Source organism: Mauremys reevesii, linkage group 9 (genome assembly GCF_016161935.1).
Source record: "Mauremys reevesii isolate NIE-2019 linkage group 9, ASM1616193v1, whole genome shotgun sequence".
NCBI classification, from domain to species: Eukaryota; Metazoa; Chordata; order Testudines; family Geoemydidae; genus Mauremys; species Mauremys reevesii.
Window position 1 is genome coordinate 43,421,416 of NC_052631.1, and position 26,735 is coordinate 43,448,150.

Consider the following 26,735-nt stretch of genomic DNA (forward strand, 5'->3'; position numbering starts at 1 on the left):
TCCCCTTTCCCTGGGAATTCATCCAAGGAAAGATCAACCAAGTCCTTAACAGAAAAGATTTATTAAAGAATAAAAAGAAAGTAACTGTCTCTGTAACCAAGATGGAACAATACACAGGGTCTAAACTTATCAATCTCTGGAGAGAATTCCCCCTCCTTTCTTTCTTAGAAAAAGCAATAACAGTACAGAATTAAAGAAATTCTATAGCAAAACACAGAATTGCAAATACAGAAATAAAAGTATAAGAATACTAGTTCCTTGCTAATACTCACTAGCTTGAATAGAAGAATTTATTGCAGAAACCTGGGAGGACTTGATTAAGATGTCTGGACTCCCTCAACTCCCAAGAGAGACTCTCTAAAAAACAAAAGAACAGAAAAAAAACTTCCCTCCACAGGGATTTGAAAATATCTTGTCCCTGATTGGTCCTCTGGTCAGGTGTTCACAGGTACTGCCTGTTAACCCCTTACAGGTAGAAAAAACCCTTAACTAACTGTTTATGACACGCCCCCCAAATCGCCAACAGTGGGAACCACTGGCAGTGATTTCCTCCTAGAACTGTAAAATAAACAGATTACTAAAACACATGCAGTATTACATATACTACTAAGCATGTAACATGTCAAGAACACTTTTTAACCACTTGATTTTGGGAAACTTTCACGAGAGAGTGCATCAGCAACTTTGTTGGAAGCTTCTGAAATGTGTTGAATTTCAAAATCAAAGTCTTGGAGAGCTAAGCTCCAGCGGAGAAGTTTCTTGTTGTTTCCCTTGTTAGTATGAAGCCACTGTAGCGCAGCATGGTCAGTTTGTAGCTGGAACTGCCATCCCCAAACGTATGGGCGTAGCTTTTCCAGGGCATACACAATGGCGTAACATTCTTTCTCACTGATGGACCAGTGGCTTTCCCTCTCAGACAGTTTCTTGCTGAGAAACACGACAGGATGGAAGTTGTGATCCGGTCCTTCCTGCATTAGAACTGCTCCTACCCCACGTTCAGATGCATCGGTGGTCACTAGGAAGGGTTTGTCAAAGTCCGGGGCCCTTAACACAGGGTCAGACATGAGCGTCGCCTTAAGCTGGGTAAAGGCTTTCTGACACTCATCAGTCCACTTAACAGCATTTGGCTGCATTTTTCTGGTTAGATCAGTTAGTGGGGCAGTGATTTGGCTGTAGTGTGGTACAAATCACTTGGCCTGTAATATCCGGCCAAGCCTAAGAAGGATTGGACCTGTTTCTTTGACCGTGGGACAGGCCAGTTTTGGATAGCCTCCACCTTGGCCTGTAGGGGGTTAATGGTTCCTCGACCCACCTGGTGCCCTAGGTAGGTCACTCTGTTTTGGCCTATTTGACACTTTTTGGCCTTAACAGTTAGTCCTGCCTGCCTGATGCGCTCAAAGACCGTTTCCAGGTGTTCTAGGTGTTCGGGCCATGAATCAGAAAAAATGGCCACATCATCGAGGTAGGCAACTGCACATTCTCCCAATCTTGCTAGTAGACCATCTACCAGCCTTTGGAAGGTGGCGGGTGCATTCCGCAGTCTGAACAGAAGCACATTAAATTCATACACCCCTGCATGGGTGATGAACGCAGATTTTTCTTTGGCGGGTTCATCTAGTGGTACTTGCCAGTACCCCTTGGTTAAATCTAATGTAGAGATGTACTGGGCACGTCCCAGTTTCTCCAATAGCTCATCGGTGCGCGGCATTGGGTAGTTGTCGGGGCGAGTTACAGCATTTAGCTTTCGGTAGTCCACGCAAAAGCGTATTTCCCCATCTGGTTTGGGAACTAGAACCACTGGAGATGCCCATGCACTGGTAGAGGGGCGGATGATACCCATTTCCAGCATGTTTTCAATCTCCCGTTGAATAGCAACTTGGGCATGAGGTGACACCTGGTAGGGTGGGGTTCTAATCGGGTGAGCATTACCTGTGTCAATGGTGTGGTATGTTTGCTCAGTCCGTCCTGGGTTGGCTGAGAACAAAGGGCCGAAGTGAGTGCACAGCTGCTTGATCTGTTGCCGCTGTAGACGTTCCAGGGTTGTGGAGAGGGTCACCTCTTCCACACCAGCATTTCTTTTTCCTTCGTAGTAGACACCTTCAGGCCACTCAGTGTCATCTCCTCCCTGGGCTGTAAACTGACAGACCTGTAATTCTCTGGGGTAAAAGGGCTTTAAAGAGTTAACATGGTACACTTTAGGTTTTAAGGAGGAATTAGGAAATGCTATGAGGTAGTTAACAGCTCCCAGGCGCTCCTGGACCGTGAATGGTCCTTCCCATGACGTTTCCATCTTATGGGCCTGTAGCGCCTTCAAGACCATGACCTGGTCTCCTACCTTGAAGGAACGCTCTCTGGTATGTCTATCATACCAGACCTTTTGCTCTGCTTGAGCATCCTTTAGGTTCTCTTTAGCAAGGGCCAAAGAGTGTCGGAGGGTGTTTTGTAGGTTGCTTACAAAATCCAGAATGTTAGTTCCTGGAGAAGGCGTAAACCCCTCCCATTGTTGCTTCACCAACTGTAATGGCCCCTTAACCTCATGGCCATACACAAGCTCGAATGGTGAGAATCCTAAACTGGGATGTGGTACAGCCCTGTAGGCAAACAGCAACTGCTGCAACACTAGATCCCAATCATTGGAGTGTTCATTGACGAATTTACGGATCATGGCCCCCAAAGTTCCATTAAACCTCTCCACCAGGCCATTGGTTTGGTGGTGGTACGGGGTGGCAACCAAATGATGCACCCCATGAGCTTCCCACAGGTCTTTCATGGTGCCTGATAGGAAATTTGTTCCTGAATCTGTAAGAATGTCGGAGGGCCAACCTACCCTGGCAAAAATGTCAGTTAAGGCCTGGCACACAGTTTTAGCCCTGGTGTTGCCTAGAGCTACTGCTTCCGGCCATCTGGTAGCAAAGTCCACAAAAGTCAGTATGTACTGCTTTCCTCTGGGGGTCTTCTTTGGGAAAGGACCCATAATATCCACAGCTACTTGCTGAAATGGGACCTCAATTATGGGAAGAGGCTGGAGAGGGGCCTTGACCTGGTCTTGAGGCTTTCCTACCTTTTGGCATACCTCACAAGACCGGACATACTTGGCAACGTCCTTGCCCATCCCCTCCCAGTCGAAGGACCTTCCCAACCCGTCCTTGCTTCTGTTCACCCCAGAATGGCCACTGGGATGATCATGGGCTAAGCTTAAGAGCTTTTCCCTGTACTTAGTTGGAACCACCAACCGTTTTTGAGGATGCCAGCCTTCCTGGTCCACCAGAAAGAAGCTCTTTATATAAAAGTCCTTGTTCGACAATGAACCAGGATCGGTTAGAAGATCTGAGAGGCGGTGGGTTGCTCCGAGCCGCTGCCCAAGCTTTCTTAAGGCTGTCATCGGCTTCCTGCTCAGTCTGGAACTGTTCCCTTGAGGCTGGAGACACCAGTTCCTCCATAGACTGTGGACTTGGTCTTGATCCCTCTGGAAGCGATGTAGGTGATGAGGTTGTTTCCGTTGACTGTGGACAGCTCTCTGCTGGTGTACTAGGTGTTATTTCAGGCTCCGGTTGAGCCTCTTGGGTAGGGTTGTCTGCTGCTTCTGCCAGTTCAGGCCCGTTGGCGCCCTCTGGCGGTGGAGTTGGATGTGCTGGGGTCAGTGCTGGCAATGGTTCTGCCGTTGGTTGCTTTTCCAGTTCCGGTCCTGGGATTGGATGTATTATGGCTGCTGTAGTTTTTGGCATGAGATCCGGTTCCACCACCTCTGTCTGGGTCTCTGATAACACAGACGGGGTCTTGGTGGATGGCTCAGGAACAGGGATGGGAGTGGAAGCTCGTTTGGCCTGGCTGCGGGTGACCACTCCCCCCATCTTGGCCAGCTGCACATGGTTGGCTAAGTCATCCCCCAGTAGCATGGGGATGGAATAATTGTCATAGACAGCAAAAGTCCACTTTCCTGACCAGCCCTTGTACTGGACAGGCAATTCAGCTGTAGGTAAGCTTACCGATTTTGACATGAATGGAGAAATTGTGATTTTGACCTCTGGGTTGATGAATTTTGGGTCGACTAAGGACTGGTGGATAACTGACACGCTCGCTGTGGTGTCTCTCCACGCAGTAATCTTCTTCCCGCCCACTCTCAAGGTTTCCCTGCGGTTCGGGGGTATTTGAGAGATATCTGGGCCTAGGGATCCTTGGTGTGATGCTGGGGTAATGGACTGTACTCGATTTGGGTTCCTGGGGCATTTGGCCTTTATATGTCCCAGTTCATTACATTTAAAACATCGCCCAGCTGACGGGTCACTGGTCCGAGGTGGATTACTGGAGACTGGTGAGGTAGAAGAATAGGTAGTTTGCGGCTGTCCTTGGGTTGTGGGTGTGGGCTTGATTGGCCCTCGATGGTAGGGTTTAGTGTCGGTGTCTACTCTGTGGGGTTCGCTCCCCTGGACAGTAGCTTTCGGGGTTTCTGCCGCTGCCATCCATTTGGCTCCAATCTCCCCTGCCTCAGTGAGAGTTTTTGGTTTTCCATCTTGTATGTAGCGTCTAATGTTCTCAGGAACACCGTCCAAGAATTGCTCCATCAGTATCAGGAGGTTTAGTTCGTCCATGGTGTTAACATTGGCTCCTGACAACCAGGAAAAATACTGCTTTTCAAGATAGTAGGCGTGTTTTGGAAATGACACCTCTGGTTTCCATTTCTGGGCTCTGAAACGCTGACGGGCGTGATCAGGGGTTATGCCCATTCTGTATCTAGCCTTGGTTAGGAATAGTTTATAGTCATTCATTTTGTCCTTAGGCATTTCAGCTGCCACCTGTGATAAGTCTCCGCAGAGCTGTGACCGCAGCTCTACCATGTACTGGTTTTCAGGGATGCTGTACCCAATGCAGGCCCTTTTAAAGTTTTCTAAGAAGGCCTCAACGTCATCACCTGTCCTGTAGGCGGGGAATTTTTTCCGAGCAGAATGATCAGTAGGTGGAAGAGGGGTTGGATTGGCTGAATCATTCTGCTTAGCCTTTTCTAATTCCAGAGCCTGCTGGTGGGCCTCCCTCTGGAGCTCCAGCACCCTCCTGTGGTCAGCCTCTTGTTTCTGCAGCTCCCTCTTGAGGTCAGCCTCTTGTTTCTCCAGCTCCCTCTTGTGGTCAGCCTCTCTGGCTTGTAGTTTCTCCATTTCTCGCTTGTGCTCAGCCTCTTTGGCTTTTTCGTTTATTTCCATCTCCTGGAGTTTTAATTGTAATTCCTGTTCTTTTAAATGCAGTTCTTTTTGTCTTATTTCCAGTTTAGATGTGGCCTTGGCACTCATTGTTTCTGTTTTCTGGTTTTGGCCACACTCCTATGCAGTCAGTGAATTTACTGGGTTGCTTGCTTCAGTTCCTAACCCTGTCTATCCTGGACTAAACAAGGAGAAATCAGATCTATTGTTTTGCAAATTGTGTTCTGCGGGAGTGACTGTTCACAGCCACTGACTGTGCTTTTGACTAAGAAAGAAAAAAATTTTTTCCCCCCTCTCTCCAAGAGTAAGACAAACTGGTTTAACCAGTGTCTCTCGCCTTTGCTAAGTAGCTCTCAGTATGGGGTCTCCTATAACAAAGCCTTGCCAGAAAACCTAATTCCCTCCAGCCAACCTTGCTGAAGATTCCTTCTAACAATACCAGTTAGAAAACTGAATACTTCTACCCCCCTCTCTTCACAGCACTAACCAAACCAGTCTAGCAAGTGCCTGTAGCAATTCCAAGTACCTCTCAGTAGGGGGTGTCTTCTAACAAAAGCCTTGTTAGAAAACCTAATTTCCTCCAGCCAACCTAGCTGAAGATTTCTTCCAACCCTGAAAACGGCTTCAGAACTCCCTTTGGTAGAAAAGCCTTGCCTCTGTATGGCTCTCTGGTTCAGAAAAATCCATCACCGCTGCCCACCATGTCATAGGTCTCACCCCCACTTGGAGCTGTTGGGTTCACAAGATGGGGACCTGCATTGACTCCCCTAAACTAAAATCCTAGTTTAGATCTGGTAAAAGCTGCCACCACCCAATAATGTACATGTATTGGGACACAGTCCTTCCCCAAAATCCTTGGGGATCCCAAGAGCCCCAAATCCTCCCCCCTCCCTTTTCCTAGGAGAGATACCGGGATCCAACTACAGAGGAATGCCTCCCTCCTCCCCTTTCCCTGAGAATTCACCCACGGAAAGATCAATCAAGTCCTTAACAGAAAAGATTTATTAAAGAATAAAAAGAAAGTAACTGTCTCTGTAACCAAGATGGAACAATACACAGGGTCTAAACTTATCAATCTCTGGAGAGAATTCCCCCTCCTTTCTTTCTCAGTAAAAGCAATAACAGTATAGAATTAAAGAAATTCTATAGCAAAACACAGAATTGCAAATACAGAAATAAAAGTATAAGAATACTAGTTCCTTGCTAATACTCACTAGCTTGAATAGAAGAATTTATTGCAGAAACCTGGGAGGACTTGATTAAGATGTCTGGACTCCCTCAACTCCCAAGAGAGACTCTCTAAAAAACAAAAGAACAGAAAAAAAACTTCCCTCCACAGGGATTTGAAAATATCTTGTCCCTGATTGTCCCTGATTGGTCCTCTGGTCAGGTGTTCACAGGTACTGCCTGTTAACCCCTTACAGGTAGAAAAAACCCGTAACCCTTAACTAACTGTTTATGACACCTCCATTAATTTATCTAGTTCTTTTTTGAACCCTGTTATAGTCTTGTCCTTCACAACATCCTCTGGCAAAGGATTCCACAGGTTGACTGTGTGTTGTGTGAAGAAATACTTGCTTTTGTTTGTTTTAAACCTGCTGCCTATTAATTTCATTTGGTGACCCCCTAGGTCTTGTGTTATGAGAAGGAATAAATAACACTTCCTTATTTACTTTCTCCCCACCAGTCATAGTTTTATAAACTTGTATCATATCCCCCCTTAGTTGTCTCTTTTCCTAACTGAAAAGTCCGAGTCTTATTAATCTCTCCTCACACGGCAGCCATTCCATACCCCTAATCATTTTTGTTGCCCTTTTCTGAACCTTTTCCAAATCCAATATATCTTTTTTGAGATGGGACGACCACATCTGCACACAGTATTCAAGATGTGGGTGTACCATGGATTTATATAGAGATAATATGATCTTTTGTGTCTTATTATCTATCCCCTTTTTAATGATTCCCAACATTCTGTTCAGTTTTTGGTTGTTTTTTTTTATTGCCGCTGCACATTGAGTGGATGTTTTCAGAGAACTATCCTCAATGACTCCAAGATCTCTTTCTTGAGTGGTAACAGCTAAGTTAGACCTTATCATTTGATATGTATCATTGGGATTATGTTTTCCAATGTGCATTGCTTTGCATTTATCAACGTTGAATTTCATTTGCCATTTTGTTGCCCAGTCACCCAGTTTTGAGAGATCCGTTTGTAGCTCTTCGCAGTCAGCCTGGGACTTAACTATCTTGAGTGGTTTTGTATTATCTGCAAATTTTGCCACCTCACTCTTCACCCCTTTTTCCAGATCATTTATGACTATGTTAAATAGGACCTGGCCCAGTACAGACCCCTGGAGGACACCACTATTTACCTCTTTCCATTCTGAAACTGACCATTTATTCCTACCCTTTGTTTCCTATCTTTTAACCAGTTACTAATCCATGAGAGGACCTTTCCTCTTATCTCATTACTGCTTACTTTGCTTATGAGCCTTTGGTGACAGATTTTATCAAAAGCTTTCTGAAAATCTAAGTCTAAAGATGCTTGAATAGATAAAGAATTGGGTTCATTATTGAAGACTCAGGTCAACTTGTAAGTGGAGCAATTCAGGGTGAATTGAGGTGAATAATGGAGTCCACAAAGATCAGCACTAGAACCAGTTTTGTTCACATTTATCATCCTAAATTGCCTAGAAGAGGGAACATTTGATGAAATTTGCTGATGAAACAAAACTAGTGGGAAAAAGTTAAGTAGAAAGGAACAGGCATCAAAATGGAAAATTACTTGCATGAACTAGGAACACTGGCAGAGAAGTGACTTACAAAATTCGCCATAAATAAATGAAGGTGATTAGACTGGGATAAAACCTAAGAAAAGGATATCAACTCTCACAGTGGTCAAAACACTAAGCAGAAGGGCTTTGTGGTGAGTGGGGAGAAGACATGAATGAAATTCTAAAACCACTGAATGTTCTCAACCAAATTTCATGAAGTATGCATAACAATTTGACTAGATTAGTATAGTATCATATAGGTGAAACCAGATTTGCTTTGCCAGGGTTATTGTAAGGAATTGGGTAAATAGAGCAGAAGGAAACCAGAATGGTACTTAGGAATCTCTGTTGTTCAAAAAAGTTATACATTTTTATTCTTTAGGTAAAAATGAACATGAAGGCCCCTTATTGAGGTATTCTCATCTCTGAAGGGACTAGAGAAGGGAAATGCAACAAGCCCTTTGGAGTTAGTGTGAAATACAGGCATGAGGGAAGCTGACTGAAGAAAATGCCTGACAAGAGATTGAAGAAAAAGAAGAGTTTTGCTTCTTTATGCCGAAAGAAAGAAAAGGACCACACGGAGTAAATGTGAAGGGCAGAAACAAAAGCAAACAGTTTTAAGAGTGGATTAAGTGCACATATAGAGGGAAATTGACTATAAATGTCATCTCAAAGGAAAGGGCGCACTTAGAATAAGTATATGTGGCTGTTATGTCCTAAAATTTCTTAGGTTCCTATTGTTTTGTGAATTGACTGAGCATCTGCTGAGTCACCAGGCACCAGTAAAATCCAGCCCTTTATGTACAGCACTAATTTTGTCAGTTCTTATGAAAAAATACAGACAATTGGCTAAGGAAGCAGAGTATTGTTTCATTCTGCTGTAGTCATTTCTGACCTAATAAGCGTTTAGAAAGGACTTTTTTTAATGAAACACTGAGCAGGCTGAGAAAAAATACTTATATTCTAACAGGAAGGATTGAGTCATTTGTGACTTTATTTTCCAGAGTAGGCTTTTTTACATTGTTTGTGCAAAATCCATTGTCTCTGAAGATAATAATACGTATTTCATCAGAGCAGTTTTGAAAGAAAATTGTTTGTCAGCCTCTTTAGAAAGGATTGTGTTTTGCCTTCAGTTACTAAATGATGCATATCTCATGTCTGTCTTGATGTCTATGAAAACATTGCAAGTGAGAGATGTTTCAACTCATACTCTTTGTAATTGACTAACAGGTGGACTACTGTCAAGTTATTCAGTTCATAGCAATGGCCATCTTTTTGGAATATAAAAATATTCATACTGAAGTACATCATAGAGGAAACTAACAGACCACTTGGGAAACAATTAGCATATAGGAGTCATCTTTGAATATTCCAAGCACTCACTTTTAGGAGACTTAATCCTATGGTATCCATATGGTATCCTCGTAGCTTTTCCATTGCAATGTTCACTGGTCTGATAAACTTGAAAGTTTGGTGCAAAATATAATGTAAAAAAACCCCTATTTTCTGATAAAATGAACCCTCGTTATTCTATTTCACTGAATTCTTAGCTCAGATACAATAGTTGCACTTTTACAGAATAGTATCTCAAGGAGCTATACAGCTATTAATTAATTAATCTGGCGGGGCATTCACAAAATTGATGCTCAACTGGCAATGCTGCTGTTGTACAAAAAGTATATGAGAGTAAATTTGTATTCAACCGTGCCCTATAGTCAAAGATCAAGAGAATGAATTAAGGTTTGGCCCATAGTGGGAGATTTGGGCCCTATGTGTCACATAGTATTTGGAACAAGCATGGTGAACCACATTTCCTGCATATAATATACTCCAGACGTTTGCTGGAATAAACGATATGCGTGCACCTTGTCAGCAGTGTATTTAATTCAGAGCTATCTGGTTACATGTGATTTTACACACATTTCAGCTAAATCAAATGCAAAGCAATCTATTCAGGAATTTTGTGTATGTTCTCTACACTCTTTAGAGGACTATGGGCTTCATCCAAAGCCTACTTCAGTCAGTGGAAAGACTCCCATTAATGTCAAGGAGTTTTGGATTAGGCCTTATGTTGCCTTTTAATGAACAAAAGATATAATATGGATATTTGTACCTACCTGCTGGTGGTCAGTCTGTCAATTCTCATAAAGCAAGCAGGACTGGAGCTGTTCATTACAGCTTTGGTCTATTAATTAAGTCAGTACCAAACCAGTGGCCCAGCATACTATTAGGGCTGGTCCACACTAAGAAGCGGGGTCGAACTAGGGTACGCAAATTCAGCTACGTGAATAGCGTAGCTGAATTCGAAGTACCCTAGTTCTAACTACTCACCCGTCCAGACGCCGTGGAATCGAAGTCCGCGGCTCCAAGGTTGACTCCGCCACCACCTTTTGCAGTGGTGGAGTACCGGAGTTCGAACTATCGCTTCCGGAGTTCGAACTATTGCGTCCAGATTAGACGCGATAGTTCAAACTCCAAGAAGTCGAACTCACCGGGTCGACCCGGCTCGTAAGTGTAGACTAGCCCTTAGAGAGCACTATGCTTTTGGAAGTGCTATCTTTTGGGTGAAAAAATTGAAGTCCTAAAGTCCTATGCTCCTGTTAAAACTCCCATGACATTTTCTACAAGGGTAGAGATATTAGCTCCAGTGCCCTGGCACAAATCTAAAGGGGTTATTGCATTTCTTCTACCAAAAATACAGTTCTGCTGTTTCAGTTGGATAAGGTACTGCATTCTTCTCTTCTGATACTAACTACAGTGCAGGGCTCCTGTTCACTGTTTAAGTGGCCAGAGGTGGCAATGGTTGGGTTTCTGTGATGAATGAATTGATCTGCAAGTGTATTGATAGATAGCTAGTACAGTCAGTAAAGTTACACCTCACTGAACTTTTTTGTTGAAAGTGTGAAATAAATGCCAGTTATTGATCCAGATCAGTCTTTTCCATGGCAGAGCATCCATTTGGAGAAGTTCTCTCTCTGTTTGTCCATAGAAAAAAACATAAGAGTTTGTGCCTCCAAATTTGCAGGATTCATCGGGCTCCATTGCATGTCAGGACCATCAGGGCAAAAGCCTTGGTCCTTCATATTAGCTGTAGCCCCTAGTGGAAGCTTCTCTCACAGCCTGGTAGCACAGCCCCATTGGAACAAAGCACAAGTGACCATCCCTGACCTGGCTGGCTCCAGGACCTACAAAAACACACAAAAAGATAATAAGACTGTATAATCCTTTTTGCATAAGATCCACAAGGAGGATAATGTCTACTGCCACCCCCATCCCAGCCTGCCAGTTCCCCCCAGACTCTGCCTCCTTCCATTTCTCTTTGCATATTCTCAAACCTCTGAAGGAGATAGAACTGGCACTGCAGAAGCAGCTAAGACCACTTCTTTGCAGTAGGAGAGACCTGCATGCAGAAGAGGCCCTACATGCATGCATCTGGGGGAGATAATCTGAGTCTTTATTATGCAATAAGTATTTCGGGAGTAATTAAAGTTGCTACTGCTGTACACGTTAAACCTATTCTTAATTTTAGTTAACTGCGCCAGTACACCAACCATAGTCCAGTAATATTCAATATTTTCATTAATGACTTGGATAATGGAGTGAGGAGAGTATTTTTATAATATTTGTGGATGATATCAGGATGAGAGGGGTTATAAGCACTTTGGAAGACAGACTTAGAATTCATTGGCAGCGTGTGGCTCTGGCATTTGGGGAGGCTGGTGCGAGCGATGGAAGCTCCCCCGGCACCCGGACTGTGGCCCCACCCCTCTCAGCCTCCTCCCCCTTAGGCCCCACCCATGCTCTGCCCCAGGTCCCACATCTACTCCACCACAGGTCCTGTTCCCACTCAGCCCTCTCCCCACTCAGCCCCCCTGCCTGCCACTGTCACTCGCTCCTCTCCTCTGCTGCAGACGGGGCCACGGGAGAAGAGTGTGAGTGGGGCCATGGCCTAGGTGTACCCTCCACACTCTCAAAGGTGGTGGGTCGGCGGCTGTTTGGGGAGGCTTAGCCTCCCCTGGCCTATTATACCCATGTTAGAATTCAAGAAGACCTTGATAAATTGGAGAATTGGTCTGAAATCAACAAGATAAATATTGTACTTTGTATTTGTCTTTACTGAATTGTTGAAAAGAAAAAACAATTGCTCAACCTCAACATGGGGAATAACTGGCTAGGCAGTAGTCCTGCTGAAGAGGATCTGCGGTTATGGTAGATCATAAATTGAACATGAGCCAACAATATAATGCAGTTGCACAAAAGGCTAATGTCATTGTAGGGTGTATTAACAGAAGTGTAATTGTTCCACTCCACTTGACACTAGTGACATAATTGTTCTGCTGTACTTGACACTGGTGAGGCCTCAGTTGGAGTATAATGTCCAGCTTTGTGTGCCACTCTTTAAGAAAGAGGTGGACAAATTGGAGAGAATCCAGAGGAGAGCAACACAAATGATAAAGGCTTGGAAAACCTGACATATGAGGAAAAATTTTAAAAAAACTGGGCATGTGTAGTCTTGAGAGAGAAGACTGGGGGCGGGGGGGGACCTGGTAACAAGCTTCAAATATATTAAGGGCTGTTACACAGAGGTTGATGTCTCTGTGCCCACTGAAGGTAGGACAAGAAGTAATGGATTTAATTTGCAGCAAAGAGATTTAGGTTAGATATTATGGGGAAAAATATGTATAAGCTAGTCAAGCTCTGGAATAGGCTTCTAAGGGAGTCTGTGGAATCCTCATCATTGGAGGTTTTTAAGAACCGACTGGACAAACACCTGCCAGGGATGGTCTAGGTTTATTTGGTCCTGCTTTACCATTCGGGGCTGGACTAATGACCTCTCAAAGTCCCTTCCAATCTTATATTTCTATGATTTCCCAAAGCATGGGACATGCAATTGATAGGTAGGGGGCCAGGGCCATTAAATGTCCTTGGGTATATGCATGTTTCCTAGTGCCCTGTTTCAAGGCACTGGGTCAGGGGACCAATGGTCACATGGCAACAGCCCAGAGGCGGGGCTTACTATAAGAGGGAGCTTCTTCAGCCAAAGGAAAAAGAGACTTGGCTGGGGTCCTTGCTACACCAGCTGGGAGATACTGTAGGTGTAGAAGTCTTTGCTGGGAAAGACTTTAGGAAAGAGGAGGTTTGGGGGAGGAACTGCAGAATGTGGGGGAAAGGGCTAGTAGATGTGTATATAAGTTGCCATTGAGCTGTTTTCCTGAAGGGGAGGCAGGACATAGCATTCAGCAGTCTGGGAAATGCTGCGGTGCACCCATGTTTCAACACAGAGCTCATTTCTCTGGCCTTTTCCAAGACAGCTGAACACACATCGTTTGGTTATTCACTTTTGAGTCATGAGTGCTGAATGAAATCAATTTGAAAAAGAGTTATTACCTTAACAGGCAGTAAACATTTCTGCCTTGACTGGCAAACAATCATTAAAAGCCTTTATTAAATTTTGCATCTGTTCTGTTCACCACTTAGCCATTTCTTTTCATTCTGAAGGATTATAACGAAGAATGAATGAGTCTCCTCCAAGACAGTTAGGACACAATAAATCTATGAAGTAACTGAGTAATCCTTTCCTCCACGTACACAAATTTATTTTTTACTTTTGCTAAAAATATTTGCTCTCTTACTTCACCATGACTTCAGGCTTTCAGCCTGTGAATAATGATGCTCAACACCAGGCAGCTTGTTAAAAAAAAAAAAAAAACCAACAACTGGACAGTGTTCAATGCCTTTCCCAACTAAAATCCATATTCCTCTCCCTCACAAGCTCATCTTCCCACTGCAGTGCAGTGATGTGTGCATCTTCTGAATGACCAAAACAGACAATTTCAGGTAAAGGGTAAATTAGCCAGGTTCTCCCCAGTACGAGGTAGCAACTATTGTTCACTAGAACAGGACCCCTAGGCACAGTGAGACATGCATTTGTCATCTCCAGACTGCATTATTATGGAAGCTCCACTGTATTTGAAGAGGAATGTGAAAGCAATTCAAGGATTCCTGGTGGTGCAAAATGCTGCTGCCTGCCTCTTCTGCCATTTAGGTCTCCGTTAGTGTATCAGGCCTGAGCTCCAGTTTCTCGGATGGCTCTCACTCCATTTCCACTGCCAGATTGATCTGTCCTGATCTTCAAAGCTGTAAATATATCGGATCAGATCCCAGCTCTATTAGCTGTTCCATCTTCAAACTGCCAAAACCACAGCCCAGAATGATGTATGTGAGCGCTAAGGACAAGGCATTCTCAGTTGAGGGGACCCCACCATGGAATTAACTAACTTCCAAGAGGAGATTAGAGAAATCCAGAGTGGCCAAGTTTAGGAAATGCTGCCAAACTTCCTTATTGTCAGAGCTTTTCCAGCATAACCAGAATGACATACACAGCATCAGCTATAACCTTCTTCCCCTCTAACTGCCAGTGAAAAAGCCCACCCCCAAACAGGGAGAAGAGCTGGCCACTTAGTCTGCCATTGAAAACAAGTTTTAATGGTGGTCTAGACCTCTGTGATGACACATTTGTGTTTCTTACATTGTAAAGTATGACAGCTCACCATCAACCACTGCACACAAAAAATGAGGATGGCATATAAACCTCAAAAGAGATTTGTTTCATAGCAAATACAGTACTTCAGCTAGCGTGAGCTAATGCCGTGAATTCAGAATGACTCCAGAAACAGCTTGTTCTTATTCTATAGTAATTACAAGAAATTTGTTTCAGTCAAATGTTTTGCTGATTCAAGTTAAAGTGAAATGCACAACTTGCAGTCTGCACAGGCTTTGGACCTGATCTTGTCAACTGCTCAATGCCCTAAAAATCCTACCTTAAGGCCTGATCCTGTAAGATACTAGGGCCCTCATGTATACCTGAAACACCTCTCTGATGACACCCTCCCCCCCTCCCCAATCCAGGAAGCTTTACTGTTGACTTCATATGAAAATAACCCAAAACATTGCACTAACTGTATGGTGAAATATAACATTTTGAACAGCAGGATCAGACCCACAGTATTTAAGAACCAAGGGTCCTAGGCCCCCTAGAATCAGGCTCTTTGTCACTTGCATCTTGAATTGTTTGAAGACACTACATTTCATTGTGACTTGTTTTCTTGTCTTTTAGCTGGATACAGAGAAGACAAAATTGAAGTTGGAACGATGGGCTTCAAGGGAAAGTGGCAGTGGGGGCGGGAAAAGTGAAGCAATGGAATCAAGCGGGGACTGTGACGATGAGGATGGATGTCAAGGATCTGGTGACAGAATTCACACAACAGGTAAATGCAGGGGAAATGTTCTCTGAATATTGATTCACATTTTAAAGCAGGTTTCAGCTGAGTAGTGTTTTGGAGCCTTTCCATGAACATGGGTAAAAGAAAACATGATGCTTGTGGAAAGTGAATTTAAACTTGTATCTCAAATATTTGCTGAAAGTGAATTTCAAAATTCCATATTGGATTGTAAATCTGAAATTTGCATTGTGTTGGTGATGAGTTTTTTTTAAAAAAGAAGAGGCATTAGGCAACTAACCAAAACAACATAACTTGCAAAGTTGAAATACCGAACATTTGCAACTGCAGCAGGTTGAAAAAATGTCAACTTTTTTTTCTGTGGAAACTGAAACCTTTAGCAGAAATATATTGATTTTGACAAAATAAGGGTTTTCATGCCTGGAGAGGGAGCTGGAGGGGAGACGAGAGACCTCAGAAAAGTCAATAACCTAGCATTTAGAAAACTCACCTGAGATGTAGAAGACCCAGATTCAAGTCCTTGCTCTGGTGGGTTGGTTGTGTCTGTGTGTGTTTCTCATGTCTTTTCATAAAGAAATTTCAAAAGGTCTCATTTTTGTTTGTCAGAATGGAAATAAATTTCAAAACCTTGACATTTTTCCTGATACAAAAATTGCTGCTTTTAGCCAGCCCTATTTCCAACAAATGTTTGTGAGCTATTCAGATGTGGAGAAAAGTGTGTTTATGAAAATCAGAAATAATTTTGAATAACAAATACATTTAGAGATTTTCCACATTCTTCTCACAACCATTGTATAAACAAAGGTAGGGAATCATAGATGAATACGTTATCAATTAAAAATTATGTGCTCATCAATTAATATTTCATTGTTTGTGTATTGTATCTGACTTGTGAAAAGACTTCTTCTAGATGCCCCAGACGCAGGAGATTACAGTGATGAAAGTTTTAAGTAATATGTTTTTTGTCTTCATGTGGTACATTATAAACAATAGCCAGGTGCTAAATCATTTTCAACTGATAATTAAACAATTTATATATTGTAGTACTATACTGCCAAAATATACAATGGCTCTTTTGTAGTTAGATTTCAAAAAAGAAAAAATAGAAGCTTTTGAAATTTGTTTTATTGTTAACTTTAGTAATGTGAAATAAGGAAGCAACATAATGCCTCCTCCTTTTTTGCAATCGGTTGAAATAAAATTATTTATGATGAGATGGTTGTGGATTAAAAAGAATTACATTTGCATAATTAGCTCTTCCATTGATTTAGCTGGGATTATATCAACTAAAAATATAATTACAATTAATTTGACCAAATGCTTTGGATTCAGAACAGTAAGAGTAGCTATTCCTTCTTGTGAAAATTGTAATAGTGTTTTATAATTAATATATTATATTGTATGCAGGTTACTAGCAGTAAATTTGTTTGGCATATCTAGACGCAATTAAGAGATAAAATGAGATTAGTCTAATTACAAAATGCCTTTGCTTTAGTAGAATGTTAAAATATAAAAACACTTCAGTTTCATTTAATTTCTTCTTGGTATGTGTCTGTAAACTATGGTGCTTTTTAATTGCAAAGTTACATTACACAATTTGAGATCTACCAAGAGTGCTCAGATTATTGCTTTGTAGATATGCAATGCAAGAAATTTAGCGCACTTGAAGTGAGAACTTCTGAAACTAGTGGCTAAGCACTGAATAGGAGTCTGATCCAAAGCCCACTGAACTCAATGAGGATCTTTCTATTGACTTCAGTGGGCTTTGGATCAGGCCTTAAATGACAACTCTAAAGTATCAGGCTCCGTGAATGTTGTTGCATGTGATTAAATGTAATAAAAAGGCTTTCAAAGGGTAAACGTCTTTGGCAGAGCAATAATAATAATGATGATGATTTTAACACCAGGACTATGCAGAAGTCTCCCTAAAGAGGACATGGCTAAATATCTGACTCTGAAATGATGAAACCAGAATCCAGCACAGTACACTAAAATTGTCATCATTTATTAAAATCGATATGAAAATAATTTACAAACGTGCTTACAGTCACGCTCTGTGGATTGAGAAGCATTGCTGCTGTGAAGCATAATGTATGGACTGTTCTCAGCAGGGGGTTGGACTAGATGACCTCCTGAGGTCCCTTCCAACCCTGATATTCTATGATTCTGTGATTCTATGATTACTTACAACTATTTTTTTCAATATTATTGAAACATCCTTCGCTACCTTCCTCCCAACAAAAACAATAAATCTCCAAAGCAGATGGATTTTGCCAGCATCTAGATTACCTGCTTCAACATATTTAACTGTAGGCCTATTAAAAGTCTTCCTGACCAAAAGTCGTTATCTTCCCCAGTTTCCACTTTCTCTAGAAAGAGCGTTAGAGACCAGATCCTGATCTGGTTTAAATCAGTGTATTTATATTGATTTTGATTTACACTAGCTGAGGATCTGATCCCATGCTTGTATATTCCAACTCTGCACTCAAATATTCATACACAGCTCCTCAAGCTTTTACCCACAACCAATATCAATATATTTCACAGTAGTCTGTCCACATTTTTCAAATCTTGAAGTTTTGTTTGCCATTTTCCAGCTATCTAGAATCTTTTCTGAATATCAGTTAAATTCACCAGTTCCCTTCATCTCTTCCATTAAGATTTGTACCTGAATACAGTATTATGTAGTCTTGTGTTTTGTTTTTGGCAGTTGCATATAAGCCTTTCATAGTCAAGACCACTACTTATACATTTAAGCATACTGTACTTAATTATATAGCCCGTACCACATGTGCTTACTCAGATGATTTCATACCACTGAGATAAATAAGTTCTGAAGAATTATATATGATTATGAAGGTGATCACTGACCACAGATGCCACCTAGGGATCAGGCAGGGTGTGGGAGGTTCTCTCTTTCCTGTCACCGCATATTAACAGCTGCTTTGATCCTGCGGTGTCCTGCCTCTTCTGTGACTCAGCCCTCTGAGCAGGTCCTGTGGTTATGCCCACCCCTTTTAGGGTATATAAAAAGTCCAGCAACAGGGTAGCCCTTTGGGTTAGGCAAGGGGTCTCTGAGTCTCCGCCTAGATTGAGGTCTCAGGATCTTGAACCTTCTGTCTTCAGGGCCTTCTCTCCTCTAGACTCCCAGTATCAGGGGTAGGCTTCTGCCTTCAGCACCTCCTAAGGATTAGTAGGGAAACCTGATCCCACCCTCTCCATTGGGTTCCAATCCACCAAAGTGCCGCACTGCTGCCTCCCTGGAACACTTCCTACCAGACCCTCTTCCCCAACAGGAAAAGTAAAGACATTAAATAGCTGGAATCAAAGAAAGCCTCAGACCTTCTGAGAATCACCAGTCTCTTCTCTGTGGGTTTGGCAACATCACGACAGCCAGGACTCCGGAGCTCGGGGTGCAGATCAGTTCATCTCCATTGTCTGCTGCCAAGCCACATTGGCCTGTTTGTCTTTTGGACTCTTCCTCCAAGCCATGCATGCTTTTCAAGTGGGTGGGGTAGGGCTGCCTGGGTCCACAGCAGCTGCTTAACCCCTTCCTTACTGGTGCAGGGTCACAATGATGAAAGCCATTAAAAAGTTAATATTTTCCAACTGTTACCACTTATCACAGGTATCTCACATTCCAAGTGTAGGGGAATGCTGTGGAAATAGCACTGTGACTCAGATAGCGCCATATAGTAACTGTTGGCATGTACTGACACTTTAAAGACAATGCCTATTGATCGTTTGTGACCAAGGCTTTGTAAAGAAAGAATTAGAAAGAAGAAAGTAAGCCATGTAAATGTCTAATAGGGAGGGGAAAACTTACTGTCAGGTATGAGACCATTCAGATCATGTCGGTTTCTAGGTTTAGGTGTGAACTAACATCCATCCGACAGGTGTTCGGCACTCTGTCCCCAGTCCAGTCACTAAGCAGTGAGGGACCTGCTTAGCTTTAAGCATGTGAGTAGTCCTATTGATTTCAATACAACTACTCATAAGCTTGTAGTTCGCACATCTTTAAATGCTTTGCTGCGTTGGGGAGAGTCCTTGGCACCTTGCAGAGCTGAGTCACAAAAGTGCATATCAGAGGCTGGATTGGCCCCTGGCAATCCAGCCCAAGTAAGGGACACAAGAGTGACTGTGCAAGTCGCAGTCTGGTTCTTCTTTTCCCTTACTTTGGGGAGAAAGAAAAATGTGTTTGTCCTTGTGCTAGTGGAGCTGTGCTGGCCAGCACATTCTGGGGATCAGTCAGCCAAGGCTCCACCTAGTCTCTGCACACCTGCATGGATGGGGAGTAACAGCTGGTGGTGGTTGCTCTCCCCTGTTTGTGCAGGGTCTGGCAATGCAGGTAGCCCATGCAGAGCACTGAGGGGACATAAGGAGACCCTCTCACTCCCCTAAATAGGAATATGAGCAAGCTCACAATTGAGTCTTACAGGAGCATATAAACTCTAGTCAGGGTATTCATCAGCTTATTACCCATGAAATAAGACTAACCTGCTCAGTACCTGCACATTGGAGCCTTTGGGTCAGATTGGTCCCTGCATGGAAATAACCCACATCAGGGCCTGGGAATGCCGGTCCCAAACAGAACAAGCTAGGTGCTCACTTCCACCTCCCAAAAAGCCTTGAAACACTGGATCTCAGAAATGAAGTCATATTGTGCCTTTGCACTAGCTGTATGCACCCCACAGACCCTCTTCCAGAACTGTGCTTCCCCATCAATTGCTACCCCTGGAGCTCCACCCCAAAAATGATGGGGTCATGAAGTGCAAGGGGAGGAAGAGCCTGAATAATGCTGTCTCATAGGAATGACAAATGTTCATCAATAAGCTAAAATTGTATCTGATACAGCAAGCTTTGAACAAGTGAGCAAATGCTGCAATATCTGGATGGTCAGCAGGCTTTCAACAGTGAACAGAGAGTGTTCAATGAGTTTTTTCACCCGGCTGTCTATTTAGATAAATGATTTTAACAAACATTTATCAATCCAATACTAACCATTTTCTTTCACAACTCTTTCTTACTAACTACTTGTGATACTGCTATGCTTCTCTTCTTCTCTTCTCCTGGTGGTATATCCTGCCTGTTGTCACATTTCTTCTTGTCATCTTAAAGATATCTGGCATTTTACTTCATTATAGCGTTCAGGTTGGGTTATTATCTTGTGACGTAATTCCAATCCTTGCTTCCTACATGACTGTTTAAATGTAGGCACTTTGCTCTCTCCCCTCCAACACACTCTCTCTCTCTCTCTCTCTCCAAGTATTATAACCAGGTAGCTTATCTGGTTATATATTTCCTCTTGAGGGCACATGAGCAGGTTTTTCCCCCTGAGAGCATCTTTTCTTTTTAAATGCAGAGAAAAGAACTTGCTTTTTCTCTTTAACTTCTGCCTGATTTGTATCAGATCTCAACAGCTGTTGAAGGTTAATGTATTTTTCTCATTGTACATGAATTCTCTCATCATCAGATTTTCTTTTGCATATCAGGATCCTTTTGTCCTTTATGATGTCCTTATCCTCCTTGTTTATCTCTTTTCTAAATATCAGTGTACTGTACAAATTGTCATCTTAATCATACTTCATTCCCATTCACCACATTATACTTGTATTTATCTAAATACGTAATTCTACAGCTACTGATTTGTGTAATTATTATTATCATCTCAGAATATTGATGGAATATCTGCTGGCAGCCAGCCCACACATCAAATACTCATCTCCACATGTCTTCAGTTCCATTGCTGATTATCCCAGATGGTGTCAATATTGCATTTTCTAAGCTCTTCTGTTCTCCTGTCCTTTGAATCCTCTACATTACATACCATCCCTATGTTACTGGCTTTTTAAATCTATTTTAGGTATTCTTTATTACATGAGATATTGTGTTTCCTACTGAGTTTTTACTACACTCACTAATTCCTTTATTGTTATACCATTCTAAGTGGCTCATCCTGTTCAAAAAACAACAATTTAATTCTCTACTTTATATTTATTTTGAGGAAGGCTCACTGGTTTCAAACTTTTATTTTTGTCATCTTCGTGTGTTGGTGAAGAGGGTTACCTGTTTCTAATTACAGCATAAGCAGGGCCCACCAGTTGGCCTTTAACACCATGTATTGAAATGTTTGTCTGAAGGTCAAACACAACTGAGTCTGTATTCTACTTAGGAGAGACTTGAGAGAAGGGGGAGGAACAAGAAGGAGCAGAGAAAAAAATGCATTAAAAATAGTGTGAAAAAATTAGCCAAGATGGAGGGAAATAAACAAATACAGAAGATCAGATTCTGATTCCAGTTACTTTGGATTGACACTGTTATAACTTCATTATCTCAGTGGTGTTCATCAGGAGATGATCAGAGAGCAATTCAGAGAAAAGGAACGGAAAAGAGAAATTAAAAATTCTAATGAAAAATCATTTTCACATACAAGATTTCCCCAGGCCTATTTGTGAAATCTATGTTAAAGTCTGCTAAGTTATAATAAAGATAATTTGTTGTCATTAGGGAAACATTCATAAGAGCCTGATTTATACTGAAAAGCATGAGAATGGCGGTGAACATTCTTATCTCCTTTTCCTTTGTTAACATTCACATAACTAGGGATTTGGAGACACTGGGAAATGAAAGTAATAGTGTCTGATTAATTTGCTTTGGATTTACAATGGTGTAACTGAGATCAGAGTTTGCCCCATAATAGCCACTTTCATATCTGGACAAATAAGAGAGACATGAATAGTTGCCAGGCCAAATAAATTGAGTTACTGAGTGATTTAGATCCTCTTCTCTAATAATATCCCATGTTACAGCTGATTGAGTGACCATGTCCTCTCATAGTTTTCTCCTAATTTTAGTTATAACAGTGGATAGATGAGCTGAGCCAAAGAGGACTAAAGCTACTACTGTTAAACAACTTTGGCATCATCTTTGTTCAAAAAGGCACAAAGGTAATTCATGAAGTTTAATTTTCCATCTCATCAGATAAATATAAATTGCAGCAAATTTGTGCTCACTGTAGCTGGGTTTAGGAATAAATAAAAGGTAAGAAGATCTCAGGTATTTACAGTGTAAACCTTCAAATGCACTGTAGAACAAGGGTGAAGTAAGCACAGGGGAGACTGAGGTCAGGACACTTGGAGTTTGTCTATTTGGAATAACCCTATATAACCAGTGATCAGAGACATCACGGTAGATCATTTTGAAGACTTTGTCTGTTTAAAATTTGATTAGATAAAAATCTTTTGAAAGATGCTTGGCGCCCGCGGGCACCACGTTGGGGACCCCTGGTCTAGACCATCCCTGATAGACATTTATCTAACCTACCCTTAAATATCTCCAGAGATGGAGATTCTACAACCTCCCTAGGCAGTTTATTCCAGTGTTTAACCACCCTGACAGTTAGGAACTTTTTCCTAATGTCCAACCTAAACCTCCCTTGCTGCAGTTTAAGCCCATTGCTTCTTGTTCTATCCTTAGAGGCTAAGGTGAACAAGTTTTCTCCCTCCTCCTTATGACACCCTTTTAGATACCTGAAAACTGCTATCATGTCCCCTCTCAGTCTTCTCTTTTCCAAACTAAACAAACCCAATTCTTTCAGTTTTCCTTCATAGGTCATGTTCTCTAGACCTTTAATCATTCTTGTTGCTCTTCTCTGGACCCTCTCTAATTTCTCCACATCTTTCTTGAAATGCAGTGCCCAGAACTGGACACAATACTCCAGTTGAGGCCTAACCAGCACAGAGTAGAGCGGAAGCAGGGGCGGCTCTAGGTATTTTGCCACCCCAAGCACGGCAGGCAGGCTGCCTTTGGCGGCTTGCTTGCGGGAGGTCCCCGGTCCCACGAATTTGGTGGCAGCCTGCGGGAGGTCCGCCGAAGCCGCGGGACCAGTGGACCCTCCGCAGGCATGCTGCCGAAGGCAGCCTTCCTGCCGCCCTCGCGGCGACCGGCAGAGCGCCCCCCGTGGCTTGCCGCCCTAGGCACGTGCTTGGCGTGCTGGTGCCTGGAACCGCCCCTGAGCAGAAGAATGACTTATCGTGTCTTGCTCACAACACACACACCCCAGAATCACGTTTACTTTTTTTTGCAACAGCATCACATTGTTGACTCATATTTAGCTTGTGGTCCACTATAACCCCTAGATCCCTTTCTGCCATAATCCTTCCTAGACAGTCACTTCCCATTTTGTATGTGTGAAACTGATTGTTCCCTCCTAAGTGGAACATTTTGCATTTGTCTTTATTAAACTTCATCCTGTTTACCTCAGCCCATTTCTCCAATTTGTCCAGATCATTTTGAATTATGACCTTATCTTCCAAAGCAGTTGCAATCCCTCCCAGTTTGGTATCATCTGCAAACTTAATAAGCATACTTTCTATGCCAATATCTAAGTCATTGATGAAGATATTGAACAGAGCCGGTCCCAAAACAGACCCCTGCAGAACCCCACTTGTTATACCTTTTCAGCAGGGTTGGGAACCATTAATAACTACTCTCTGAGTATGGTTATCCAGCCAGTTATGCACCCACCTTATAGTAGCCCCATCTAAGTTGTATTTGCCTAGTTTATTTATAAGACTATCATGTGAGACCGTATCAAATGCCTTACTAAAGTCTACCACTTCTCCCTTATCCACAAGACTCGTTATCCTATCAAAGAAAACTATCAGATTGGTTTGACCTGATTTGTTCTTTACAAATCCATACTGGCTATTCCCTATCACCTTACCACCTTCCAAGTGTTTGCAGATGATTTCCTTAATTACTTGCTCCATTATCTTCCCTGGCACAGACGTTAAACTAACTGGTCTGTAGTTTCCTAGGTTGTTTTTATTTCCCTTTTTATAGATGGGCACTATATTTGCCCTTTTCCAGTCTTCTGGAATCTCTCCCGTCTCCCATGATTTTCCAAAGATAATAGCTAGAGGCTCAGATACCTCCTCTATTAGCTCCTTGAGTATTCTAGGATGCATTTCATCAGGCCCTGGTGACTTGCAGGCATCTAACTTTTCTAAGTGATTTTTAACTTGTTCTTTTTTTATTGTATCTTCCAAACCTACCCCCTTTCCATTAGCATTCACTATGTTAGGCATTCCTTCAGACTTCTCGGTGAAGACCGAAACAAAGAAGTCATTAAGCATTTCTGCCATTTCCAAGTTTCCTGTTACTGTTTCTCCCTCCTCACTGAGCAGTGGGCCTACCCTGTCCTTGGTCTTCCTCTTGCTTCTAATGTATTGGTAAAAAGTCTTCTTGTTTCCATTTATTCCTGTAGCTAGTTTGAGCTCATTTTGTGCCTTGCCTTTCTAATCTTGCCCCTGCATGCCTGTGTTGTTTGCCTATATTCATCCTTTGTATTCTGTCCTAGTTTCCATTTTTTATGTGACTCCTTTTTATTTTTTAAATCATGCAAGATCTTGTGATTAATCCAAGCTGGTCTTTTGCCACATTTTCTATCTTTCCTACCCAGCGGAATAGCTTGCTTTTGGGCCCTTAATAGTGTCCCTTCAAAATACTGCCAACTCTCCTCACTTGTTTTCCCCCTCAGTCTTGATTCCCATGGGACCTTACCTATCAGCTCTCTGAGCTCACCAAAATCCGCCTTCCTGAAATTCATTATCTTTATTTTACTGTACTCCCTTCTACCCTTCCTTAGAATTGCAAACTCTATGATTTCATGATCACTTTCACCCAAGCTGCCTTCCACTTTCAAATTCTCAATGAGTTCCTCCCTATTTGTTAAAATCAAATTTAGAACAGCTTCCCCCCAGTAGCTTTTTCAACCTTCTGAAATAAAAAGTTGTCTGCAATGCAGTCCAAGAACTTCTTGGATAGTCTGTGCCCTGCTGTGTTATTTTCCCAACATATATCTGGATAGTTGAAGTCCCCCATCACCACCAAATCTTGAGCTTTGGATGATTTTGTTTGTTGTTTAAAAAAAGCCTCATCCTCCTCTTCCACCTGGTTAGGTGGCCTGTAGTAGACTCTTAGCATGACATCACCCTTGTTTTTACCCCTTTTAGCCTAACCCAGAGACTCTCATCACTTCCGTCTCCTATGTCCATTTCCACCTCAGTCCAAGTGTGTACATTTTTAATATATAAGGCAACACTGCCTCCCTTTTTCCCCTGTTTGTCCTTCCTGAGCAAGCTGTACCCATCCATACCAACATTCCAATTGTGTGTTATCCCACCAATTTTCAGTGATGCCAACAATGTCATAGTTGTATTTATTTATTAGCACTTCCAGTTCTTCCTGCTTATTACCCAGACTTCTTGCATTTGTATATAGGCATCTAAGATACTGATTTGATCTTGCTTCCCACTTTTGCCCTGACCCTCCTTTCTCTCTGCCGTTATAGCTCACGATCCCTGCTATTTCCGACCCATATCCCAGGTCTCCATGTTCTCCACTTACCTGTGGGCTTTGCTCACCTGTCCCCATCGAACCTAGTTTAAAGCCCTCCTCACTAGGTTAGCCAGTCTGTGTTCAAATAGGGTCTTTCCCCTCCTCAAAAGGTGAACGCCATCTCTGCCTAGCAGTCCTTCCTGGAATAACATCCTGTGGTCAAGGAAGCCAAAGCCCTCCTGGCAACACTATCTTCACAGCCAGGCATTCACCTCCACGATGCACATGTCTCTGCCTAGGCCCCTACCTTTGACAGGAAGGATTGAAGAGAATATCACCTGCACTCCAAACTCCTTCACCCGTACTCCCAGAGCCCTGTAGTCACTCTTGAGCCACTCAGTGTCACACCTTGCAGTATCATTTGTGCCCACATGGATGAGTAGCATGGAGTACTAGTCAGAGGGCTGGATAATCCTTGACAATGCCTCCATAACATCTCGGATATGGGCCCCCAGCAGGCAGCATAGCTCCCAAGATGAAATGTCAGGGAAACAGATGGGTACCTCCGTCCCCCTCTGTGTTATAAGCTTTCACAGACCTTAACTGGCTGATGTGTGTTATAAGCTTTCATAGCCCTTATCTCGCCACAAATTTGTGCTACTTTGGCTGGCCATTATAAAGCCAACAGACATGTTAACTGTCCTCTCCAGCTAAAGGGAGATCATTTAGGAATGCAATGATATCCCATAAGAAATTGCATTTTGGTTTGTCAGTTTTCCTGTGGAACTAACGTATTACTTATATATTGTATTCTCTGGTCACCTGGGAAGAACAGAGGCTGAGGCATGCAACTTAATAACGGTGAGCATAATCTTACTGGGTCAGGTCCACTTGTGTCAGTCATCATAGGTCAGCTGAGATCCAAGTACTTATGACAGCTTAAACCAGCTGAGAGTCTGTCTCACTGTTGGGTACTTTTCCTCCAAGGAAGTCAGAGATAGGGCACTTTTTTTGCCCAAAAGAGGATTTTTACATCATAGTTCTGATTTGATCCACAATGCCCCTATGTGTCTTGTTTTAAAACTGCTTACTTGCCTTCCTCCATCTTGAAAGCAGGAGTTAAATAATATTTTTCTGCAAATATATATTTTGGAAAGATTCTCTGCCAGCAGATCCCCCAGTGCAAAGCT

At 42.5% G+C, this 26,735-nt stretch overlaps 1 protein-coding gene across 6 annotated transcripts in view; it reads left to right on the forward strand.

The window, feature by feature from the left end:
• Positions 1-26,735, forward strand: part of LOC120371739 (glypican-5-like) — a 627,960-nt gene that overhangs the window by 470,521 nt on the left and 130,704 nt on the right. For 4 of the 6 annotated variants that reach the window (XR_005584553.1, XM_039487904.1, XM_039487903.1 and 1 more), the window contains one exon: positions 15,081-15,231. Coding sequence is in view for 5 of the 6 variants with exons in the window: in XM_039487904.1 (XP_039343838.1) it covers positions 15,081-15,231 (151 nt within the window). In the remaining variant the exon portion in view is untranslated. The other 2 variants (XM_039487907.1, XM_039487909.1) reach the window with 2 other exon arrangements.